The 18059-nt window shown below is 36.8% G+C and overlaps 1 protein-coding gene across 2 annotated transcripts in view; it reads left to right on the forward strand.

Annotated features, from left to right (window-relative positions):
• Positions 1-18059, forward strand: part of SEMA3C (semaphorin 3C) — a 213517-nt gene that overhangs the window by 174670 nt on the left and 20788 nt on the right. For both annotated transcript variants that reach the window (XM_055590119.1, XM_055590118.1), the window contains exons 13-14: positions 13609-13697; positions 17216-17257. In XM_055590119.1, coding sequence (XP_055446094.1) covers positions 13609-13697; positions 17216-17257 — 131 coding nt within the window. The remainder of the gene's footprint in view (positions 1-13608; positions 13698-17215; positions 17258-18059) is intronic.

Below are 18059 nucleotides of genomic sequence, written 5' to 3' on the forward strand. Positions count from 1 at the left end.
ATAGTTATAATAATCTATAACAGCTGCTTTGAAGTTGTTGCTTACTAAGTTCAGAATCTTGGATAATTTTACTTCTTTTTCTTTCTGAAGACCATCCCCTGTTTCATCCATTTTTTTCTCTTCCTCTCTCTCTCTTCATGTACAATACTTTTTGTTGTTCTTGATCCTGGACATTGTAGACAATACCTTGGCTTTAGGTTCAAACATTCAGTTATCAGCTGATCACCTTGAATTTGTTAAGACTTGATTTACTCTGTTAAAGTTCTAGTGCTCAAGTAAGTCACTCTAATTTAGCAGGACACAAACTCCAAATTCTCTCCCTTGTATGTGTTTTCAGATCTTGGTTACAAGTAGTGTCAGGACAGACTTAAAGTACGTCTTAACTCTAGAACGTGGCACTTATTCTTACAGCATCATCTTTTTTGTGTATCAGCTGGATACCAGAAGTTCTAACAAGGTGTCAGTGTGATCTGTATACTCTGATAGAGCCAGAACTACAGTTTAATGCAGCATTGCCTTTCTCCAGAGCTGCTGCACCCATAATTTGTCTGTTCCATACTCCTAATAGAAGCTGCAATCCATTAAGCCTTGGGAGTGTCATCCTGCAAATATATAGCCCAGGAATCAACTATAGACCCATAGGAGATTTCCACGTGGCCTTCTAGAAGCACTTTTCTGGACAGCTTCCTCTCTTGATACTGTGTGCCACAGAATTAGTTTACTTCCGCTGCCCTAAATTCTCATACGTGCCTTCTCATCTCAGTGAGATGGCTCTGCTCTACTTGGACGCCTGCTCTCTGCACCTCTGTTGAAAAATTGTTCCCAGGTAGAAGGTGGAGTAATCATGAAGACTACCCTGTGAATTTTTTTCTTCTTTTAGTCTTTTGCTGTCAGTTATTCATTACCTAGAAACTATAAGCTCTATAATTCATCCAGTTTTATAGTTATTTCTTGCAAGAAGGATATTCTAGTCATTGCATCATGACCAACCACCATATTGCCCCCCAGAAAGATTTTTCAAAATGCTTTTCTACCAAAAGTGTATGAAAATACCTGTTTATATCCATACCAGCTCTAGGTTTAATATTATTTTAATGTGTGGAGATTAAGTAATTTTTTAAAATATCATGTATATAGATCTATGTACTTATTGACGTGTACTTTTTCATATATGTATACTTTTATATACTATATATATATATATACTTTGATTTCCAAAATATCTGAAACTTTTTATTATAATTTTGCCTGGGACTCTCCCAGAATATTTAAGTATATTCCAAATTAGGCATTAGTTTTACATATTCATAGAAAATGTTATTTTAGCTGAAATTAGGGAGGAAAAAAAATCAATAGATATTTGAAAATTAATTTAGCAGCATTTTTGGCAATTACAGACAGCTACCAAAAAATAAAATATGTTAGAAAGAATTACATTGTTCATCTTCTGTGATTTTCAAATGTTTGTGCAGATATATATTTACTTTTTAAAGCTTATTTAAATTAGCACTAAATTTAGCTTATTTAAAATTTAGCACTAAAATTAGCTGATTTAAAATTAGCACATTTTATCTAAAAATGATAAATCTGTGACCTGACATGTAAATAAACATCTAAATTTTTTTGAAACTGTCTAATTTTTTGAGTGAGGTGGACTGAATACCAACCACACTTTGAGAAACTATTTGTAAAATAGGACCTGATTTCTAAAAGAACATGAGTGGTAGGTGCTTGGGAGACAAATGAAATCATAGTATAAACAAATAAACTTGAAAGTCACTGAATACTATATTTTCTTCACAATGCAGAAAGGTATTTGAACAATTCTGAAAGGTCCTGGAGTAAAGAGCAAAGAAACCTATTTAACTTAGATTAATCTAGTACTAAGGATTTCCCAGATGGTGCAGTGGTAAGAATCTGCCTGTCAGTGCAGGAGACACAAGAGACACTGGTTCCATCCCTGGGTCAGGAAGATCCCCTGGAGTAGGAAATGGCAACCCACTCCAGTATTCTTACCTGGAAAATTCCATGGACAGTGGAACCCCGTGGGCTACAGTCTATGGGGTCGCAGAGTCCGACACCACTGAGCACACTGCACACAATTACTGTCCAAGTTTATTTAACTCTACAGACTTTTTAACATTATCACACTGTGGGAGATGCAAAATAGAGAACATTTGTTGATACAGTCTCTCCAAGGACTTCCCGTCAAATAAAGATATTGCGATGACTGTGATGATGAAGTAGGTCTAACTACCCAAGAGCTGAAGCTACACGTGTCACCATCACAGCATTTAAATTGCCTACTGAGTGAGAAAAGCGCTGCTCAATGTGAGAAAATGTGCTAGATGACCTAGTTTAAGAATATATACATATATGCTGCTGCTAAGTCGTTTCAGTCGCGCGGACTCTGTGCGACCCCATAGACAGCAGCCCACTAGACTCCTCTGTCCCTGGGATTCTCCAGGCAAGAACACTGGAGTGGGTTGCCATTTCCTTCTCCAGTGCATGAAAGTGAAAAGTGAAAGGGAAGTCGCCCAGTCATGCCCGAGTCTTAGTGACCCCATGGACTGCAGCCCACCAGGCTCCTCCGTCCATGGGACTTTCCAGGCAAGAGTACCGGAGTGGGGTGCCATTGCCTTCTCCGATCGCCCAATTTACTACTATAAATGTAGTAAATTGGGGGCATACATGAATAGAATCACCACATCTTAAAGATGTATTCACTAAACTCCTAATAGAAATTTTATAAACTTATGATTCAACTTTACTCTCAAGTTTTAAAAATATATTAATACTATAAGTGCTAAAAATACTATTTTAAAAATACTATTAAAAGCATATAGTAGCATGTTGATAACCTAATTGGAAAAAAAAATCTTTTATGAGTTTATACTGTAACTAATACGAACTAAAGGAGCCAATCTGTAAGATCTAATTTAGAGATTAACAATGCAAGATTTCTCATCATCATATTATCTGTAGAGGGTTCATTTACTAAACCGAGCTTTTGAAGTTCTTTTTTGGGGGGAGCTTTAAAATATATTTATTAAATTCAGTATACAAATTGATGCAGAAAACTATAAATAAATAAAATAAAAGAAGTATTTATCAAATATAGCAATTTTTATCTTTAATAATACTAATTTTAATTAATAAATATTAGAATTGATTTCCCGGCAGTAATTTACCTCTGAAGTCACGCAGAGGGCTACTTGACATTTAGGGACACTATGGTGAAGATTGAGAAAAAGGAAAAAAGAATTAAGTATTTGACTTTGGAATTTATATGTTTGTCTTTACTAAATTGAATGAGGTCCGTCCTTACCTGGTACAAACTGCTAGTAATTCTGAACACCTAGAATCAGATTGGCTATGTAATTTGCAGGGTCTGGTACAACATGAAAATCCAGGGCTCCTTATTTAAAATTATTAAGAATTTCAAGGAGGTGACAACAGAGCATTAAACTAAGTATGAATCTTCTGACCACAGAAATATGTGTGACTGAACAAGTCTAACACCCATGAAACCAACCCTGATTGGAATATTTGTATAGAATAACAACCAGGTATATGAAACTGACTAAATCTAATTAAGGAGGCAGAGTTCTCCTAAATCCCCAGGCAACCAGAAGCCCAGTGGCAAGCACGCAATTTGGCAGAACAGTTTCTAGGGAACCCTCTAAGAACCAGTTTAGATGAGACTTGGTAGATAGATACACATAGGACTGTTCATAACCTGCTGGTAATGAGTTTTTTTTATACTGTGCTATAAATACAAGCTGTTCTCTTATCTGGAGACTGCGGTAATTTTAAAGATAATATTGCCATCATCTCTTGCACTAGAAAGAAAAAAACAACTCTAGATGGTATGCAATATATAATACAGGAAATAAGTTTATAATACAGGAAAAAAATTTGGGAAATTTTCTTAAAAGATTCAATGAAATAAAAGGAAATTAAGAGCACGAATATGGGTTGATGGATCTACTGTGGTATCTTTGTATATAAGTTTATATTATGCAGCTCTCCTATGTGTCTTGCTTGATTCATGTCACAGTGCTTTATTGTTTTGAAGGCATGCCTATTATGTATATCTCATAGATAAGACAGCTGGTCTTCAGAAAAAGTTGTGACTCCAATAATGTAAAAAGTTTAGTTAGTGGTCAAGCTAAAAATATATTGCCCTTATTGAGGGTATACTATGTACTAGACATCTGATATAAATATCTGAATGCAGAGTTCCAAAGAAGAGCAAGAACAGATAAGAAAGCCTTCTTCAGTGATCAATGCAAAGAAATAGAGGAAAACAACAGAATGGGAAAGACGTAGAGATCTCTTCAAGAAAATCAGAGATACCAAAGGAACATTTCATGCAAAGATGGGCTTGATAAAGGACAGAAATGGTATGGACCTAACAGAAGCAGAAGATATTAAGAAGAGATGGCAAGAATACACAGAAGAACTGTACAAAAAGGATCTTCACGACCCAGATAATCACGATGGTGTGATCACTGACCTAGAGCCAAACATCCTGGAATGTGAAGTCAAGTGGGCCTTAGAAAGCATCACTACGAACAAAGCTAGTGTAAGTGATAGAATTCCAGTTGAGCTATTCCAAATCCTGAAAGATGATGCTGTGAAAGTGCTGCACTCAATATGCCAGCACATTTGGAAAATTCAGCAGTGGCCACAGGACTGGAAAAGGTCAGTTTTCATTCCAATCCCAAAGAAAGGCAATGCCAAAGAATGCTCAAACTACCACACAATTGCACTCATCTCCCACACTAGTAAAGTAATGCTCAAAATTCTCCAAGCCAGGCTTCAGCAATATGTGAACCGTGAACTTCCTGATGTTCAAGCTGATTTTAAAAAAGGCAGAGGAACCAGAGATCAAATTGCCAACATCCGCTGGATCATGGAAAAAACAAGAGAGTTCCAGAAAAACATCTATTTCTGCTTTATTGACTATGCCAAAGCCTTTGACTGTGTGGATCACAATAAACTGGAAAATTCTGAAAGAGATGGGAATACCAGACCACCTGATCTGCCTCTTGAGAAATTTGTATGCAGGTCAGGAAGCAACAGTTAGAACTGGACATGGAACAACAGACTGGTTCCAAATAGGAAAAGGAGTACGTCAAGGCTGTATATTGTCACCCTGCTTATTTAACTTCTATGCAGAGTACATCATGAGAAAGGCTGGACTGGAAGAAACACAAGCTGGAATCAAGATTGCCAGGAGAAATATCAATAACCTCAGATATGCAGATGACACCACCCTTATGGCAGAAAGTGAAGAGGAACTGAAAAGCCTCTTGATGAAAGTGAAAGTGGAGAGTGAAGAAGTTGGCTTAAAGCTCAACATTCAGAAAACGAAGATCATGGCATCCGGTCCCATCACTTCATGGGAAATAGATGGGGAAACAGTGGAAACAGGGTCAGACTTTATTTTTCTGGGCTCCAAAATCACTGCAGATGGTGACTGCAGCCATGAAATTAAAAGACGCTTACTCCTTGGAAGGAAAGTTATGACCAACCTAGATAGCATATTCAAAAGCAGAGACATTACTTTACCAACAAAGGTGCGTCTAGTCAAGGCTATGGTTTTTCCTGTGGTCATGTATGGATGTGAGAGTTGGACTGTGAAGAAGGCTGAGCACCAAAGAATTGATGCTTTTGAACTGTGGTGTTGGAGAAGACTCTTGAGAGTCCCTTGGACTGCAAGGAGATCCAACCAGTCCATTCTGAAGGAGATCAGCCCTGGGATTTGTTTGGAAGGAATGATGCTAAAGCTGAAACTCCAGTACTTTGGCCACCTCATGCGAAGAGTTGACTCATTGGAAAAGACACTGATGCTGGGAGGGATTGGGGGCAAGAGGAGAAGGTGACAACAGAGGATGAGATGGCTGGATGGCATCACTGACTCGATGGACGTGAGTCTGAGTGAACTCCGGGAGTTGGTGATGGACAGGGAGGCCTGGCGTGCTGCGGTTCATGGGGTTGCAAAAAGTCGGACACGACTGAGCGACTGATCTGATCTGATCTGATGTACTAGACATCATACTAAGCAGTTTCCATGTGTTATTCGTTTAGATTTGTTAGAACTTTTTCAACAGAGAGTGACTTTGTTTACACTTTACTTAAACTAGCTAAAAATAGTAAATTTTTGTGTGCTCCACTGGGAAATGTAGGAGGCAGCCTCAGATATAGCCGAGTTTGTGCTGAAGTGATGTCTTCAGGAATTTATCTCACCGTCTTTCAGCTCTGCCTTCCTCCTTATTGTTTGTTCTCAGATGGAGTCTGTGCCTGTGGTGGCAGGAATGACCTCCAGATTTACAAGCCTTTAATAGTCCTGATCTCAGATGGAAAGAGGCTCCCACCTATCTAATTCTCAAGAAGGGCTAAGCCTTGACTTGTTTCTATGCCCACTCCTGCATGAATCATAGGGGCAAAGACATGTTCTAATTGCACAGACCTAAGTCATGGCATCTCCCTGGGGCTGAGAGATACTCCACTCCTTAACTGTGCAGATGGAGAATGAGAGAGGTGTTGTTTCCAAAAGTTGTCTCAAGGTGCTATTTCCAAGAAAGGGAAAGTGATTCTGGATAGACCATAGTAACAGATACCCATTGCAAAATTTATCATTGTAATTTATTTTTACACACAAGCAAACTGAGGCTTAAGGAGAAAAGAAAGATACTCTGCTTCACTGTAACTATATTGCAGGCATGATGCTTTTCCCGAGGAAATATAAGGTATTGTATATCCCAGTCCTTCAGAACAATAAAAGAAATTTATGTTGTATATGTTCAAGGAAAGACTCACTACCTCCAGACGGAAGACATTTGTTAACTGTATTATCATCTTCAAGCTAATAGATTCAGAGATGACTTTATGTAGACATAAGTAATTGGGAATTTTATAGACATTCTGGAACGCATATTTTCTAAATGAGAATCGTTATTTAAAAAAGCAAATTTTAGACTTTGAGCTCTTGAGACATCAGTAATATTTTTCATAAACCGATGAGTAAAAATTGGTGAAGGACAACCTAAATCCATTTATTTACTTAGTAGTGAATGATTTAGCCCAAGGATACCTCAAAAGTATTTTCTGTATATAGAACTGAGGTTTTGTGAATAAGTTTGGAAAAGAAACCAGAACTGTCTACCATACATTTTGAGAGAAATTATCCAATTAACCTGGGCCAGCTTAGAGAGTAGCCATGAGGAATTTTATGTATATTGGCTTGGTTCCACAACTGATTGAAATGACAAATGAGCACTCGACCCGCTGATATGTCCACCAAGCAATGGTTTACGATGTGACTTCATCATGACTACGTTGAACCAAATTAAATCTGTCTCTTGAAAATCTGAACTGGAGACTATAGGAGTCAGGTAGTTTGTAAGAGGAGCAGAAATACAAACACATCTAAAGTGGAGCCTTGTCAGTGTGTACACACTGGAGCTGAGATCTTTGCTTCTGAGATTACAAGTACTAGAGATCCTGACCAGTCACCTGAGGAAAACAACTAGGAAAACTACTGCTGTGTCTTTTAAATAGTCCCATCTCAGCAAGGTCTGCATAGTGGTGAAACAACTGAATAGTCATGTATGATTCTAAGCATCACAGTTTAAATAGGATAATCCCAAACTGCAGGGTGTTCAGAGAATGGCAGGTAAGAAGGTCTGATTTTTGAATTTGAAAAAGACCTACTTGAACGTAGTGTTCATGCTTAGACCAGAGTGTGGAGGGTATAAAGATATACTCAGAGGGATCTGAGAAAGAGATTGAGTTCTGTATATTCTTGGCAGCTGTAGAAGAAAGGCAAGCAGACTCTTTACCGTCTGAGCCACCAATCTGCCTGCAGACAAAAAGCCAATGAATAAAACAGACAGGCGGTAGAGCTATTTACACTCAACTTTGATGGACGTGAGTCTGAGTGAACTCCGGGAGTTGGTGATGGACAGGGAGGCCTGGAGTGCTGCAATTCATGGGGTCACAGAGTCAGACACGACTGAGCAACTGAACTGAACTGAATGAAGACATTTTCAAACCTTTGGCTGACACGTGAAAACTGATCTTGGATGATAAAATTGTAGTGGTAAGAGATTGTAGGCAGGGTTTCATTGGATAATTAGATATTCTTCAATTTAAAGAAACTATTATTGTCCAGTTTTATAAAAACCTTCTTTTTTAGAAAACTAGACTAATTGTCAGAGCTGAACTTACCATAAACTTTAGAGTTCCTCATTTGTAACTGAGAAGGTAAAGAATCGGCCTCCAATTCAGGAGACATGGGTTCTATCCCTGGGTCGGGAAGATCCCCTAGAGAAGGGAATGGCACCCCACTCCAGTATTCTTGCCTGGGAAGTCCCGTGAACAGAGGAGCCTGGCAGGCTACAGTTCATGGGGTTGCAAATAGTCAGAGAGGACTGAGCGACTAACACTTTCACTTTCATGTTTAAGTGTTTGGGAAAAATCCAAACAACTCTCTTTTGGTATTTATGTATTATCTTACTTAAAATAGGGCTTCCCTGGTGGCTTAGAGGGTAAAGCGTCTGCCTGCAATGCAGGAGACCTGGGTTCAATCCCTGACTTGGGAAGATCCCGTGGAGAAGGAAATGGCAATCCACTCCAGTACTCTTGCCTGGAAAATCCCATGGACGGAGGAGCCTGAGAGGCTGCAGTCCGTGGGGTTGCAAACAGTCAGACACGACTGAGCGACTTCACTTTCACTTTCTTAAAATAGTCCCCCTATTATAAAAGTTCAAAGTCTCATAAAATCTGAATTGTTAATAGTGATGATTCTCAGAGGATTTAAAACTATTCCATTCATATTTGAATCCACAATTTGAATGACTATTCTAATTTATGTATATGAAAGCTTTATTATGTAGAATGAGAACAAATGTGTTCATTTGTGACACACTAATGAGAAAGGAACCAGTATAATGAACTCTGGAGCTATGCTACCTCATAAAGTGTCAATTCAAGTATAAATATGCAATAGTACAGGAATTAAAATGCATATTTATTTCTTGGAACAATGTATTTTTATCATAGATCCAGGCACACAGTAGGCATCCATTAAATATTTGTTTCTCTATAGGGATCTTGCATTTCTATGATTTTTTTTTTTTTTGTAATGATTCCAATAGTACTTTGCAGTAGAAACTGATATTTAAATTACTGATATTTAATATTTAAATTAACTGATTTTTTGGGAAGAATTTCAGATAAGTTGATGTTTTACTAGGTAGAAAATGTATTTTTATCTTTTAATAGTCTCTCAAGGGAAATCTACTCACATTAACAGTAAAACAAAAAAGAACTAAAATAGGAAAGCAAACAACAAATAAAAGTAATGTTCTGCCTTTCATCACAAATGAGTCAAAAGTAAGTTTTTGCTTCTTATTAGCCCATTTTTATAGCTGTTCATTGTGCTATATTTTGTAAATGGCTGGAATAAAATACGTTTGTTATAGGTTTTTTTGTTTTTTTTTTTGTTTTTTTTTTTGTTTTTTTTTTTTTTTTTTTCAGAAGAAATGATTGTTTCTGTAAAATAATGTTCTCATACCCTGAAGAAGGAGATGGCTACCCACTCCAGTATTCTTGCCTGGAGAATTCTATGGTCAGAGGAGCCTGGCAGGTTACAGTTCAAGGGGTCGAAATGAGTCAGACACGACTGAGCAAATAACACACTTACACAGTTACTTAAAACATTAGGTAAAAAAAGTAGTCAGTTCTCTCATTTGAGAATACTTAATAAAATTATTTTCAAAGCTGATAGCTTTGGCTTTAATCAAGATTCCCTTTCATGCAGCTTTATTTGGGATTGTGCTCAGTTTCCACTCATAGCTTCTGCTCAGTCTCCACCCAGGAAGTGGTCATGGCTGTCATGTGTTGGACAGGGAGGCCTGGCGTGCTGTGACTCATGGGGTCGCAAAGAGTCGGACACAACTGAGCAACTCACCTGAACTGAACTGAGGATGACACTGGTCCTTGCAAGCTTCAGCCGGAAACCATAAAACTCTGTCGTGACTTAAAAAAAATAAAAGTATGATCTTTATGATAACATGACCTAAAACAAAGATAGTTTTACACCCTAATTTTTCACCTACCCACTCACACAGAGACCACACACACACACATACACAATATCACACAAATCCTTCCCTAGGTGTTATAATTTCAAGGCTTTAATTTTAGGGTTTTTGGTATATACTATTCCCATAGAAGTTTGCACTGTTCTTTGTGCCGAATTGTTAACAGAAACTAGGGAATACCTCCAAGCGCCTTCACCTATTTTCAGTTGTGGTGTGTCTCTGAACCATATGCCTAAATGTTGTTCCACTTCCAGTTTATACCTGCAGTAATTATCTTCCAAGAAACTAGTACAAATTGGTACGGAACTAATTCTAAAGAAGTTAATCGATGAAACAGAGAAAAGTCCAGGTTTCTTAATTATATCTAGAGCCTACAAATCTTTAGGATTTTTATGTATTTTTAAGTATGGCTTAGAAGTGAATTTTGTATTATAGAGTGTAGTTTGAAACTTTAACAGGTGCTTAAAGTTTGTATCCTTGTAAAGGTCCAAGGATTGTTTGGACAAAATCTCTTAAGCCTTATTTTTCTGTATAAACATCATTATTATTATTTAGTAGGTTTTAATTTTTTTAGTTGGTAAAAATCTTAGAGTTTACTTTTTATTAAGAATTATTTTACTGTACAGTTAGATTCATAAAGTAGAAATTATAAATAATAAATGGAATTTTTATGTCAGAGTAATGCTTAGCTATGTAATCGCACAGCTTGAGATGTGAGGTTTGGGACCTGTAGTATTGGTTTCAAGTTTTTTCTTTTAAGTGAAAGTCACTCAGTCATGTCTGACTCTGCGACCCCATGGACTACACAGTCCATGGAATTCTCCAGGCAAGAATACAGGAGTGGGTAGCCTTTCCCTTCTCCAGGGGATCTTCCTGACCCAAGGATCGAACCCAGGCCTCCCGCATTGCAGGTGGATTCTTTACCAGCTAAGCCACAACGGAAGTTCATCACTAATAGATTCCTAGTTGTTAAGTCCTGTACGACTCTGTTCAAGTATCTCTTCTTAGTGACATTTCTCAACAGAATTAAAAGATGCTTTAGTGTCTGTTGATGATAATGCACCTGTCAAAATTACAAATTCACAGTGACATGCTCATTAAGAGAGTCATGACTTGATATTCACAAAGCAACTCATTAGTTATTTTAACAGGAACATATTTTGGTAAGGAAATATATTTTTACTTTCTCAAAGGACTCACAAATTTACTTTAACCTCACATTACCAAGTTGCAACTAGTTTGTTTTTTTTTAATTTTATTTTATTTTTAAACTTTACATAACTGTATTAGTTTTGCCAAATATCAAAATGAATCCGCCACAGCAACTAGTTTTTTTTAAACCTAAAATTTAAGTGATTGGTAGAATAACATAATTATATGTTTAGAAAATGCTTATGTTACAGATGAAATTTTCTTAACTAAATTTTTTGACATAAGTAACATTTCTGTATATATTATATTTACTTAGACATCTTCATTTTGGCAGTCTCTAATTGAGAAATTAGAGACCTGGTCTCCTGCATTGTAGACAGACACTTTACAGTCTGAGCCACCAGGGAAGTCCCGATTGAGAAATTCAAGTACTTTCTTAAGATTTAATAACATTTATTTTTGGCTGCCCTGGGTCTTGACTGATGCACTGGCACTTTCTGAAGTAGTGGCAAGCCGGGGTTGCCTTTTGTTGCAGTGCTCAGGCTTCTCATCGCTCTGGCTTCTCTTGCTGCGGAGCATGACCTCTAGGGTGTGAGGCTGTCGGCAGCTGCCTCACTAGCTGTCGTCTGAGGGCTTAGTTGCTCCATGGCATGCGGGATCTTCCTGGACCAGGGATCAAACCTGTGTTGTCTATAGTAGCAAGCAGATTCTTAACTCCTAGACCACCAAGGAAGACCCAAATACAAGTACCTTTTTATTTACTTAAGTTTATTTGACCCATCTAATTTGAACCTTTCACTATAGTTTAAATATTCTAAAGAAACATGCCCAACTGAAAACAATAATTGTGAAAATCATAGAATTGTTCTATGAATCAGTTCACTCACTCAGTCGTGTCCGACTCTTTGTGACCCCATGGACTGTAGCACGCCAGACTTCCCTATCCATCACCAACTCCCGGAGCTTGCTCAAGTTCATGTCCATCAAGTCGGTGATGCCATCCAACCATCTCATCCTCTGTTGCTCTCTTCTCCTCCCGCCTTCAATCTTTCCCAGCATCAGGGTCTTTTCCAATGAGTCAGTTCTTCAGTTCAGGTGGCCACAGTTTTGGAGCTTCAGTTTTAGCATCAGTCCTTCCAGTTAATATTCAGGACTTATTTCCTTTGGGATGGACTGGTTGGATCTCCTTGCAGTCCAAGGGACTCTCAAAAGAGTCTTCTCCAACACAACAGTTCAAAAACATCAATTCTTCGGCACTCAGCTTTCTTTAGGGTCCAACTCTCACATCCATACATGGCTACTGGAAAAACCATAGCTTTGACTAGACAGACCTTTTTCGGCAAAGTAATGTCTCTTCATTTTAATATGCTGTCTAGGTTTCTCATAGCTTTTGATCCCCACATCTGAAATAAAGCCACAGCTATGTTTCTGCTTTTAAAATTATTTTGAATTGTGAGTGAAACATTTTACTTTGTCTAAACTCTCTGCAGCTACAGATCAAATGCCAATTTCTAGTACTGGTGATTTACAAGACAATTATTATAAAAATGCATTCATAATATTTTTTCTATAATAATATTTTTAAATAATAATTTTTTCTCATAATCAAATCATTTTATGTCAATGTTAACAGAAATTTGAGACTGTCACTTTATATTGTTGTTTAGGAGGAGTAATATTCTTAAGGGCTAAACTTAAAGTTAAGAATATTTCACATACTTGGTTTAGAAATAGAACTTTTGACTTCATAAAACATTTGGACATTCTTTTCTTCTCTCATAGTTAAATGGCTCTACTGCAAATGTGCAAAATGTAATAAAATGTTCCTATTAATTCCTTTTGAACTGATCTCAATTTAAACATATGAGATGTACAGTGAAACAAGAATATCGCAAATGGTAATAGCTCAATGTATACAATCTCATTTTTGATGACTAAGTAATTATATAGCTTCCCTTGTGGCTCAGCTGGTAAAGGCAATGGCACCCCACTCCAGTACTCTTGCCTGGAAAATCCCATGGATGGAGGAACCTGGTAGGCTGCAGTCCATGGGGTCGCTAAGAGTCAGACACGACTGAGCAACTTCACTTTCACTTCTCACTTTCATGCATTGGAGAAGGAAATGGCAACCCACTCCAGTGTTCTTGCCTGGAGAATCCCAGGGACGGGGGAGCCTAGTGGGCTGCTGTCTATGGGGTCGTACAGAGTCAGACACGACTGAAGCGACTTAGCAGCAGCAGCAGCAGCAAGTAATTATATAAATAATATTGTAAATTGTTAAGCCAGTAGTCTTATGTCTAAATGCCTTTGTTTCCTACATCTCATTGTTTCTTTCTCTTAGATCGGGGTACTGTGCAGAAGGTGGTTGTTCTTCCTACTAACAGCTCTGCTCGCAGTGAGCTCATTCTGGAGGAGCTGGAAGTCTTTAAGGTTTGAACATCTATTCTGTTATCCTCAGCACATGCATGATAAATGGAATTCTAAGCTTATGACAGCTTGGAAGGAAAAAAAATGGATAAAACATCAAATAAATAAATGTTATAAATTTTTGAGAGTAGGAAATACCAGATAAAATAAGAACTATAGAACAAATATTTTTCTGAAGTCATTTTTTACATTTCAGGTTATCTCAAAATAAAAAAAAATAGTATTTAGCTATCATCACAACTTGAAGAATTTTGATGTCATCATTATTTTTTTTTAATGAGTTCTTATGGTCAAGGTCTAGACTATCTGCCCTAAAAGGGCTTTTATCATTTGCTTCACAAGCCACTGAGACCCACATAAGTCCACATTATTGATTGTTAGAAAAACTTTCTCATATTTTTTTGCCAGGAACTTCAAGAAAAACTGCTTTGTTTTCTCTTGTTTTATTGCTTTCAATTCAAATGTCACTCTAGTTAAGTAAAACAAACATTGTTGTCTCTTTAAACTTAGAACTTCATGTTCTGTCTTGGAATTGCATTGTTTATTCTCTTTGTCCTTGAATTTGGGATAAAAAGAAATGAAAATACAACAAAAAAAGGCATGTAGAGGAAAATTCAGGCCAGGTGACGCTAGTGGTAAAGAACCCTTTGCCAATGCAGGAGACATGGAGACGAAGGTTTGATCCCTGGGTCGGGAAGATCCCCTGAGGAGGTCACGGCCACCCATTACAGTATTCTTGCCTGGAGAATCCCGTGGGAGCCTGGTGGGCTACATAAGGTCGCAAAGAGTCAGACATGGCTAAGCAGCTTAGCGCACAGGCACACACACGTGAGCCTGGAGAACAGGTACATGGCATCCTGAAAACCCTTCTCTCCATAAGATATAGGTCATTATATTGATAGTTCAAACAATCCCTCTTACCTGCATTTGGAAAAATGAGTAAAGCACAGCCAGATTTTGAAGAAACTTTGGTATGGAATTAATTCTACTGCAAACTTCTATTTCTGACTAAACTAACTAAGAAACAATGGTCATGGACACTAAAAGACCAGAGTGAGCTTGTACTGGAGTAAAAATAGCATTTCAAAACCCCTCAGTGCAAACTATTGCTAATCCAGAAAGTTGCCTTGCTCAGTTGACTGAACTTAGAATGTATTAATATATGTTTCCACAGTCACCAATGATACTGGATTTTAAGCGCATAAGTAACTAGGATACAATGATGTTAGATTATGCTAATACATTTTAAATATGAAGAAATATTTTTTAAAAAGCAAATACAGAATCTGAGTAATTCTGGCAATTTCCCATTATGTTATTAAAGTTACAATTTTTAATGTTAGACTAACTTTGGCATCAGGTTCCTTGTGATTAATGGATTAATATTGTGCTCACAAAATATTAACCATGTGCATTCAAGTGCCATTTCTATGCCTTGCTTTGTAAAGAAATGTCACTGGATTAACCAAAAATCACATTTTACCGAACAATACATTTCTCATTCAATTCAATAGGGGCAACATGAATGGCCAAAATAATATGAAGTGTCTTATTCAGTAGTTTTCTTGAAGATAGCACAAAGATTGTATTTTAGCACTTCATTTTTAATTCTGAAATATCTTTTTTTGATAATCAGAAAATGTTAATTGAGTTTAACACAAACCCAAACATACAGTCTATGGAAAGGTCTTAAAAATGTGAGGTATTCTGATCATGTGCTAACTACTTATGATCTGTTATATGAGTTATGCTGGTGTTATCATCATAAAGAATAAACTCTCAGTGGAAAAACAGAGTCAGTCAAAATGCATGTAGGGGGAAATCAACCCAAGAGAGACTAAGGATGCTTGAGCTTTCTTCCGGATGTGTGTGGCAGTGATTGATATGGCTAAACTGAGAGAGACAGTTACCAAATAAAGTTACTGTCTTCAGCATGGTGTTTGTGTCACATTTTTTGAGGTGAGGTAAAAATAATTGGGTGTGTATGATACACTGTGATGGGTACTTGAGGAAATAATACATTTAAATTGGAAAAAAATCCTTAGCTAAGTGTCACACTGATATACTGCAGAAATCTCAGTGTAGCTTTTAAAAACCAGGCACTTTGTTTTTCAAGAGCACAGAACCATAATATCTTCTTTAATCCTCTTTTCAGAACTTTTTCTGAAAGTATGTCCAACTTCCCTAAACTTAACTTGAATTCAAAGTACAACTATTAATATTTCCCTAGGTGGATATAAATGCAAATCTTGCCCTGTATGTGTGTGCATTTCTAATGAATGTCATGATTTGTTGCAATTGAGTATTTAGAGATGTCACTATATTCTCTTTTAAATGTTTGTATGAACACATAACTCCAGAAAGTGAAATAATTATGGGCAGAGTTGATTTTGGCAGCGTGTGCATGCTTGAGTTACTCAGATGAAGCTTCATAAAACTTTATCACATTATCACAAATCTAATCCTTAATCTTTAAAAGGAACTAAAGATATGTAAGAAGTAAAGTTAAGAACAGAGGAATTTTAAAAAAGGATAACTATTTCAGATAACTTTTAGGTTCTTTTACTAATTCACACTTATCAAAAGAAAACCTTATCTAACAATATTCTTTTGTTTTCAACTAAGAGGATTAATAAGTGTACAGTTCAGTCACTTAGTTGTGTCAAACTCTTAGCAACCCCATGGACTGCAGCATGCTAGGCCTCCCTGTCCTTCACCAACTCCCAGGAGTTTACCCAAACTCATGTCCATTGAGTCAGTGATGCCATCCAACCATCTCATCCTCTGTCATCCCCTTCTCCTCCTGCCCTCAATCTTTCCCAGCATCAAAGTCTTTTCAAATGAGTCAGCTCTTCGTATCAGGTGGCCAAATATTGGAGTTTCAGCGTCAACATCAGTCCTTCCAATGAACACTCAGGACTGATCTCCTTTAGGGTTGGATCTCCTTTCAGTCCAAGGGACTCTCAAGAGTCCTATCCAACACCAGAGTTCAAAAGCATCAGTTCTTCAGCGCTCAGCTTTATTTATAGTCCAACTCTCACACCCATACATGTCTAGTTCAGGCAAATACTTCTTTTCATAGCAGCATTTGACAGGTGAACTATAGTGTCTTATGCAAAATGCTTTTGTTGTGGAGGAATAAAATGGGGTACCATTCCACTGCCCCCCACCAAGCACCCAGATCCAATCATGAATTATTTATTGCCTTCAATATTTCACGTACAATTTTTTCAATTATCTCAAGTTTTGCTAATTTTCATTTATTTCTAATGACTATCTTGATAGATGTATTATAATTTCTACTTATTTTTTTAGTTTAGGCATATATTTGTGTAACTAATCTGTCCTTATTTTTAACAGAAGAAATAAAGTTTATAGATAATTATTGCTAAACTTTGAAAATATATGTGCATATAGAGAGAAATGATGATGTCTTGAATTTTAGCATAAAAAGCATTTTCATATAAAATCCTTTTTAAGGATTATTTGAGCAACTAACAATTTTTTTTTTTATTTTTTAGAATCATGCTCCTATAACAACAATGAAGATTTCATCCAAAAAGGTAAAAACAAGACCATGTTTATTTTCTTTGTATGTAAAATTTTACTATTGTAGAAGAATGTATTTTATAATTTTGAAAATTTAATTTTAGTATTAGCAAAATAATTAATACTGTTCATAATATACCACACGTTTAATTTCGATATGGAATTTACTAGCTTTAGTGGAAGACAAAATAGGTTTATTTTTGTACAGAAATTAATTAGAGTAGAATATATATGTGTGTATGTGTGTGTATGCAGCAAGATATTCCAATTTTTTTATATCCTCTATTCTTAAATATTACGGTGTGTGAAGCCAACCAAAATAAAAATAATCTTTCTGAAGGAAGAATTTAGCACAATATTTGGGCTACTATAACATCATAAGCATTCTCAGGGACTTGAAATGCATGATCAATCCTCTTTTCCTCTTTTGAGTTCCTGCTACTGTCAAATGTTTGAAATGTGCAGTGCATTCTTTTATGCTTATTTTTAAGAAAGTACTATTTTATAAGGTTTACATGTCACTTAAAAATATGAATGTCTCAAATCTAAGCCATATCAGGCTTCAAGGTTTGGGGAATAAATGTTTTACTATGATTTTATCAGAAATGTTTGATCTAATATGCTTCTGCACGTGCAGATACACAATGACCATGGGAAGAAAAAGCCCAATTCCAGTCTCTGCATTTGCCAAACGTGCACCTCTCCAGACCCCAAAGGCACTGTCTCCTAAGCAAAAGTTCTAAGGGGCAGAGCAGTTTAGTCAAAAATGGGATAGGCTTCAGAATGATACTGATGTGCATTTGAATACCAAGCTGA

Source organism: Bubalus kerabau, chromosome 8, assembly GCF_029407905.1.
Source record: "Bubalus kerabau isolate K-KA32 ecotype Philippines breed swamp buffalo chromosome 8, PCC_UOA_SB_1v2, whole genome shotgun sequence".
NCBI lineage: Eukaryota > Metazoa > Chordata > Mammalia > Artiodactyla > Bovidae > Bubalus > Bubalus kerabau.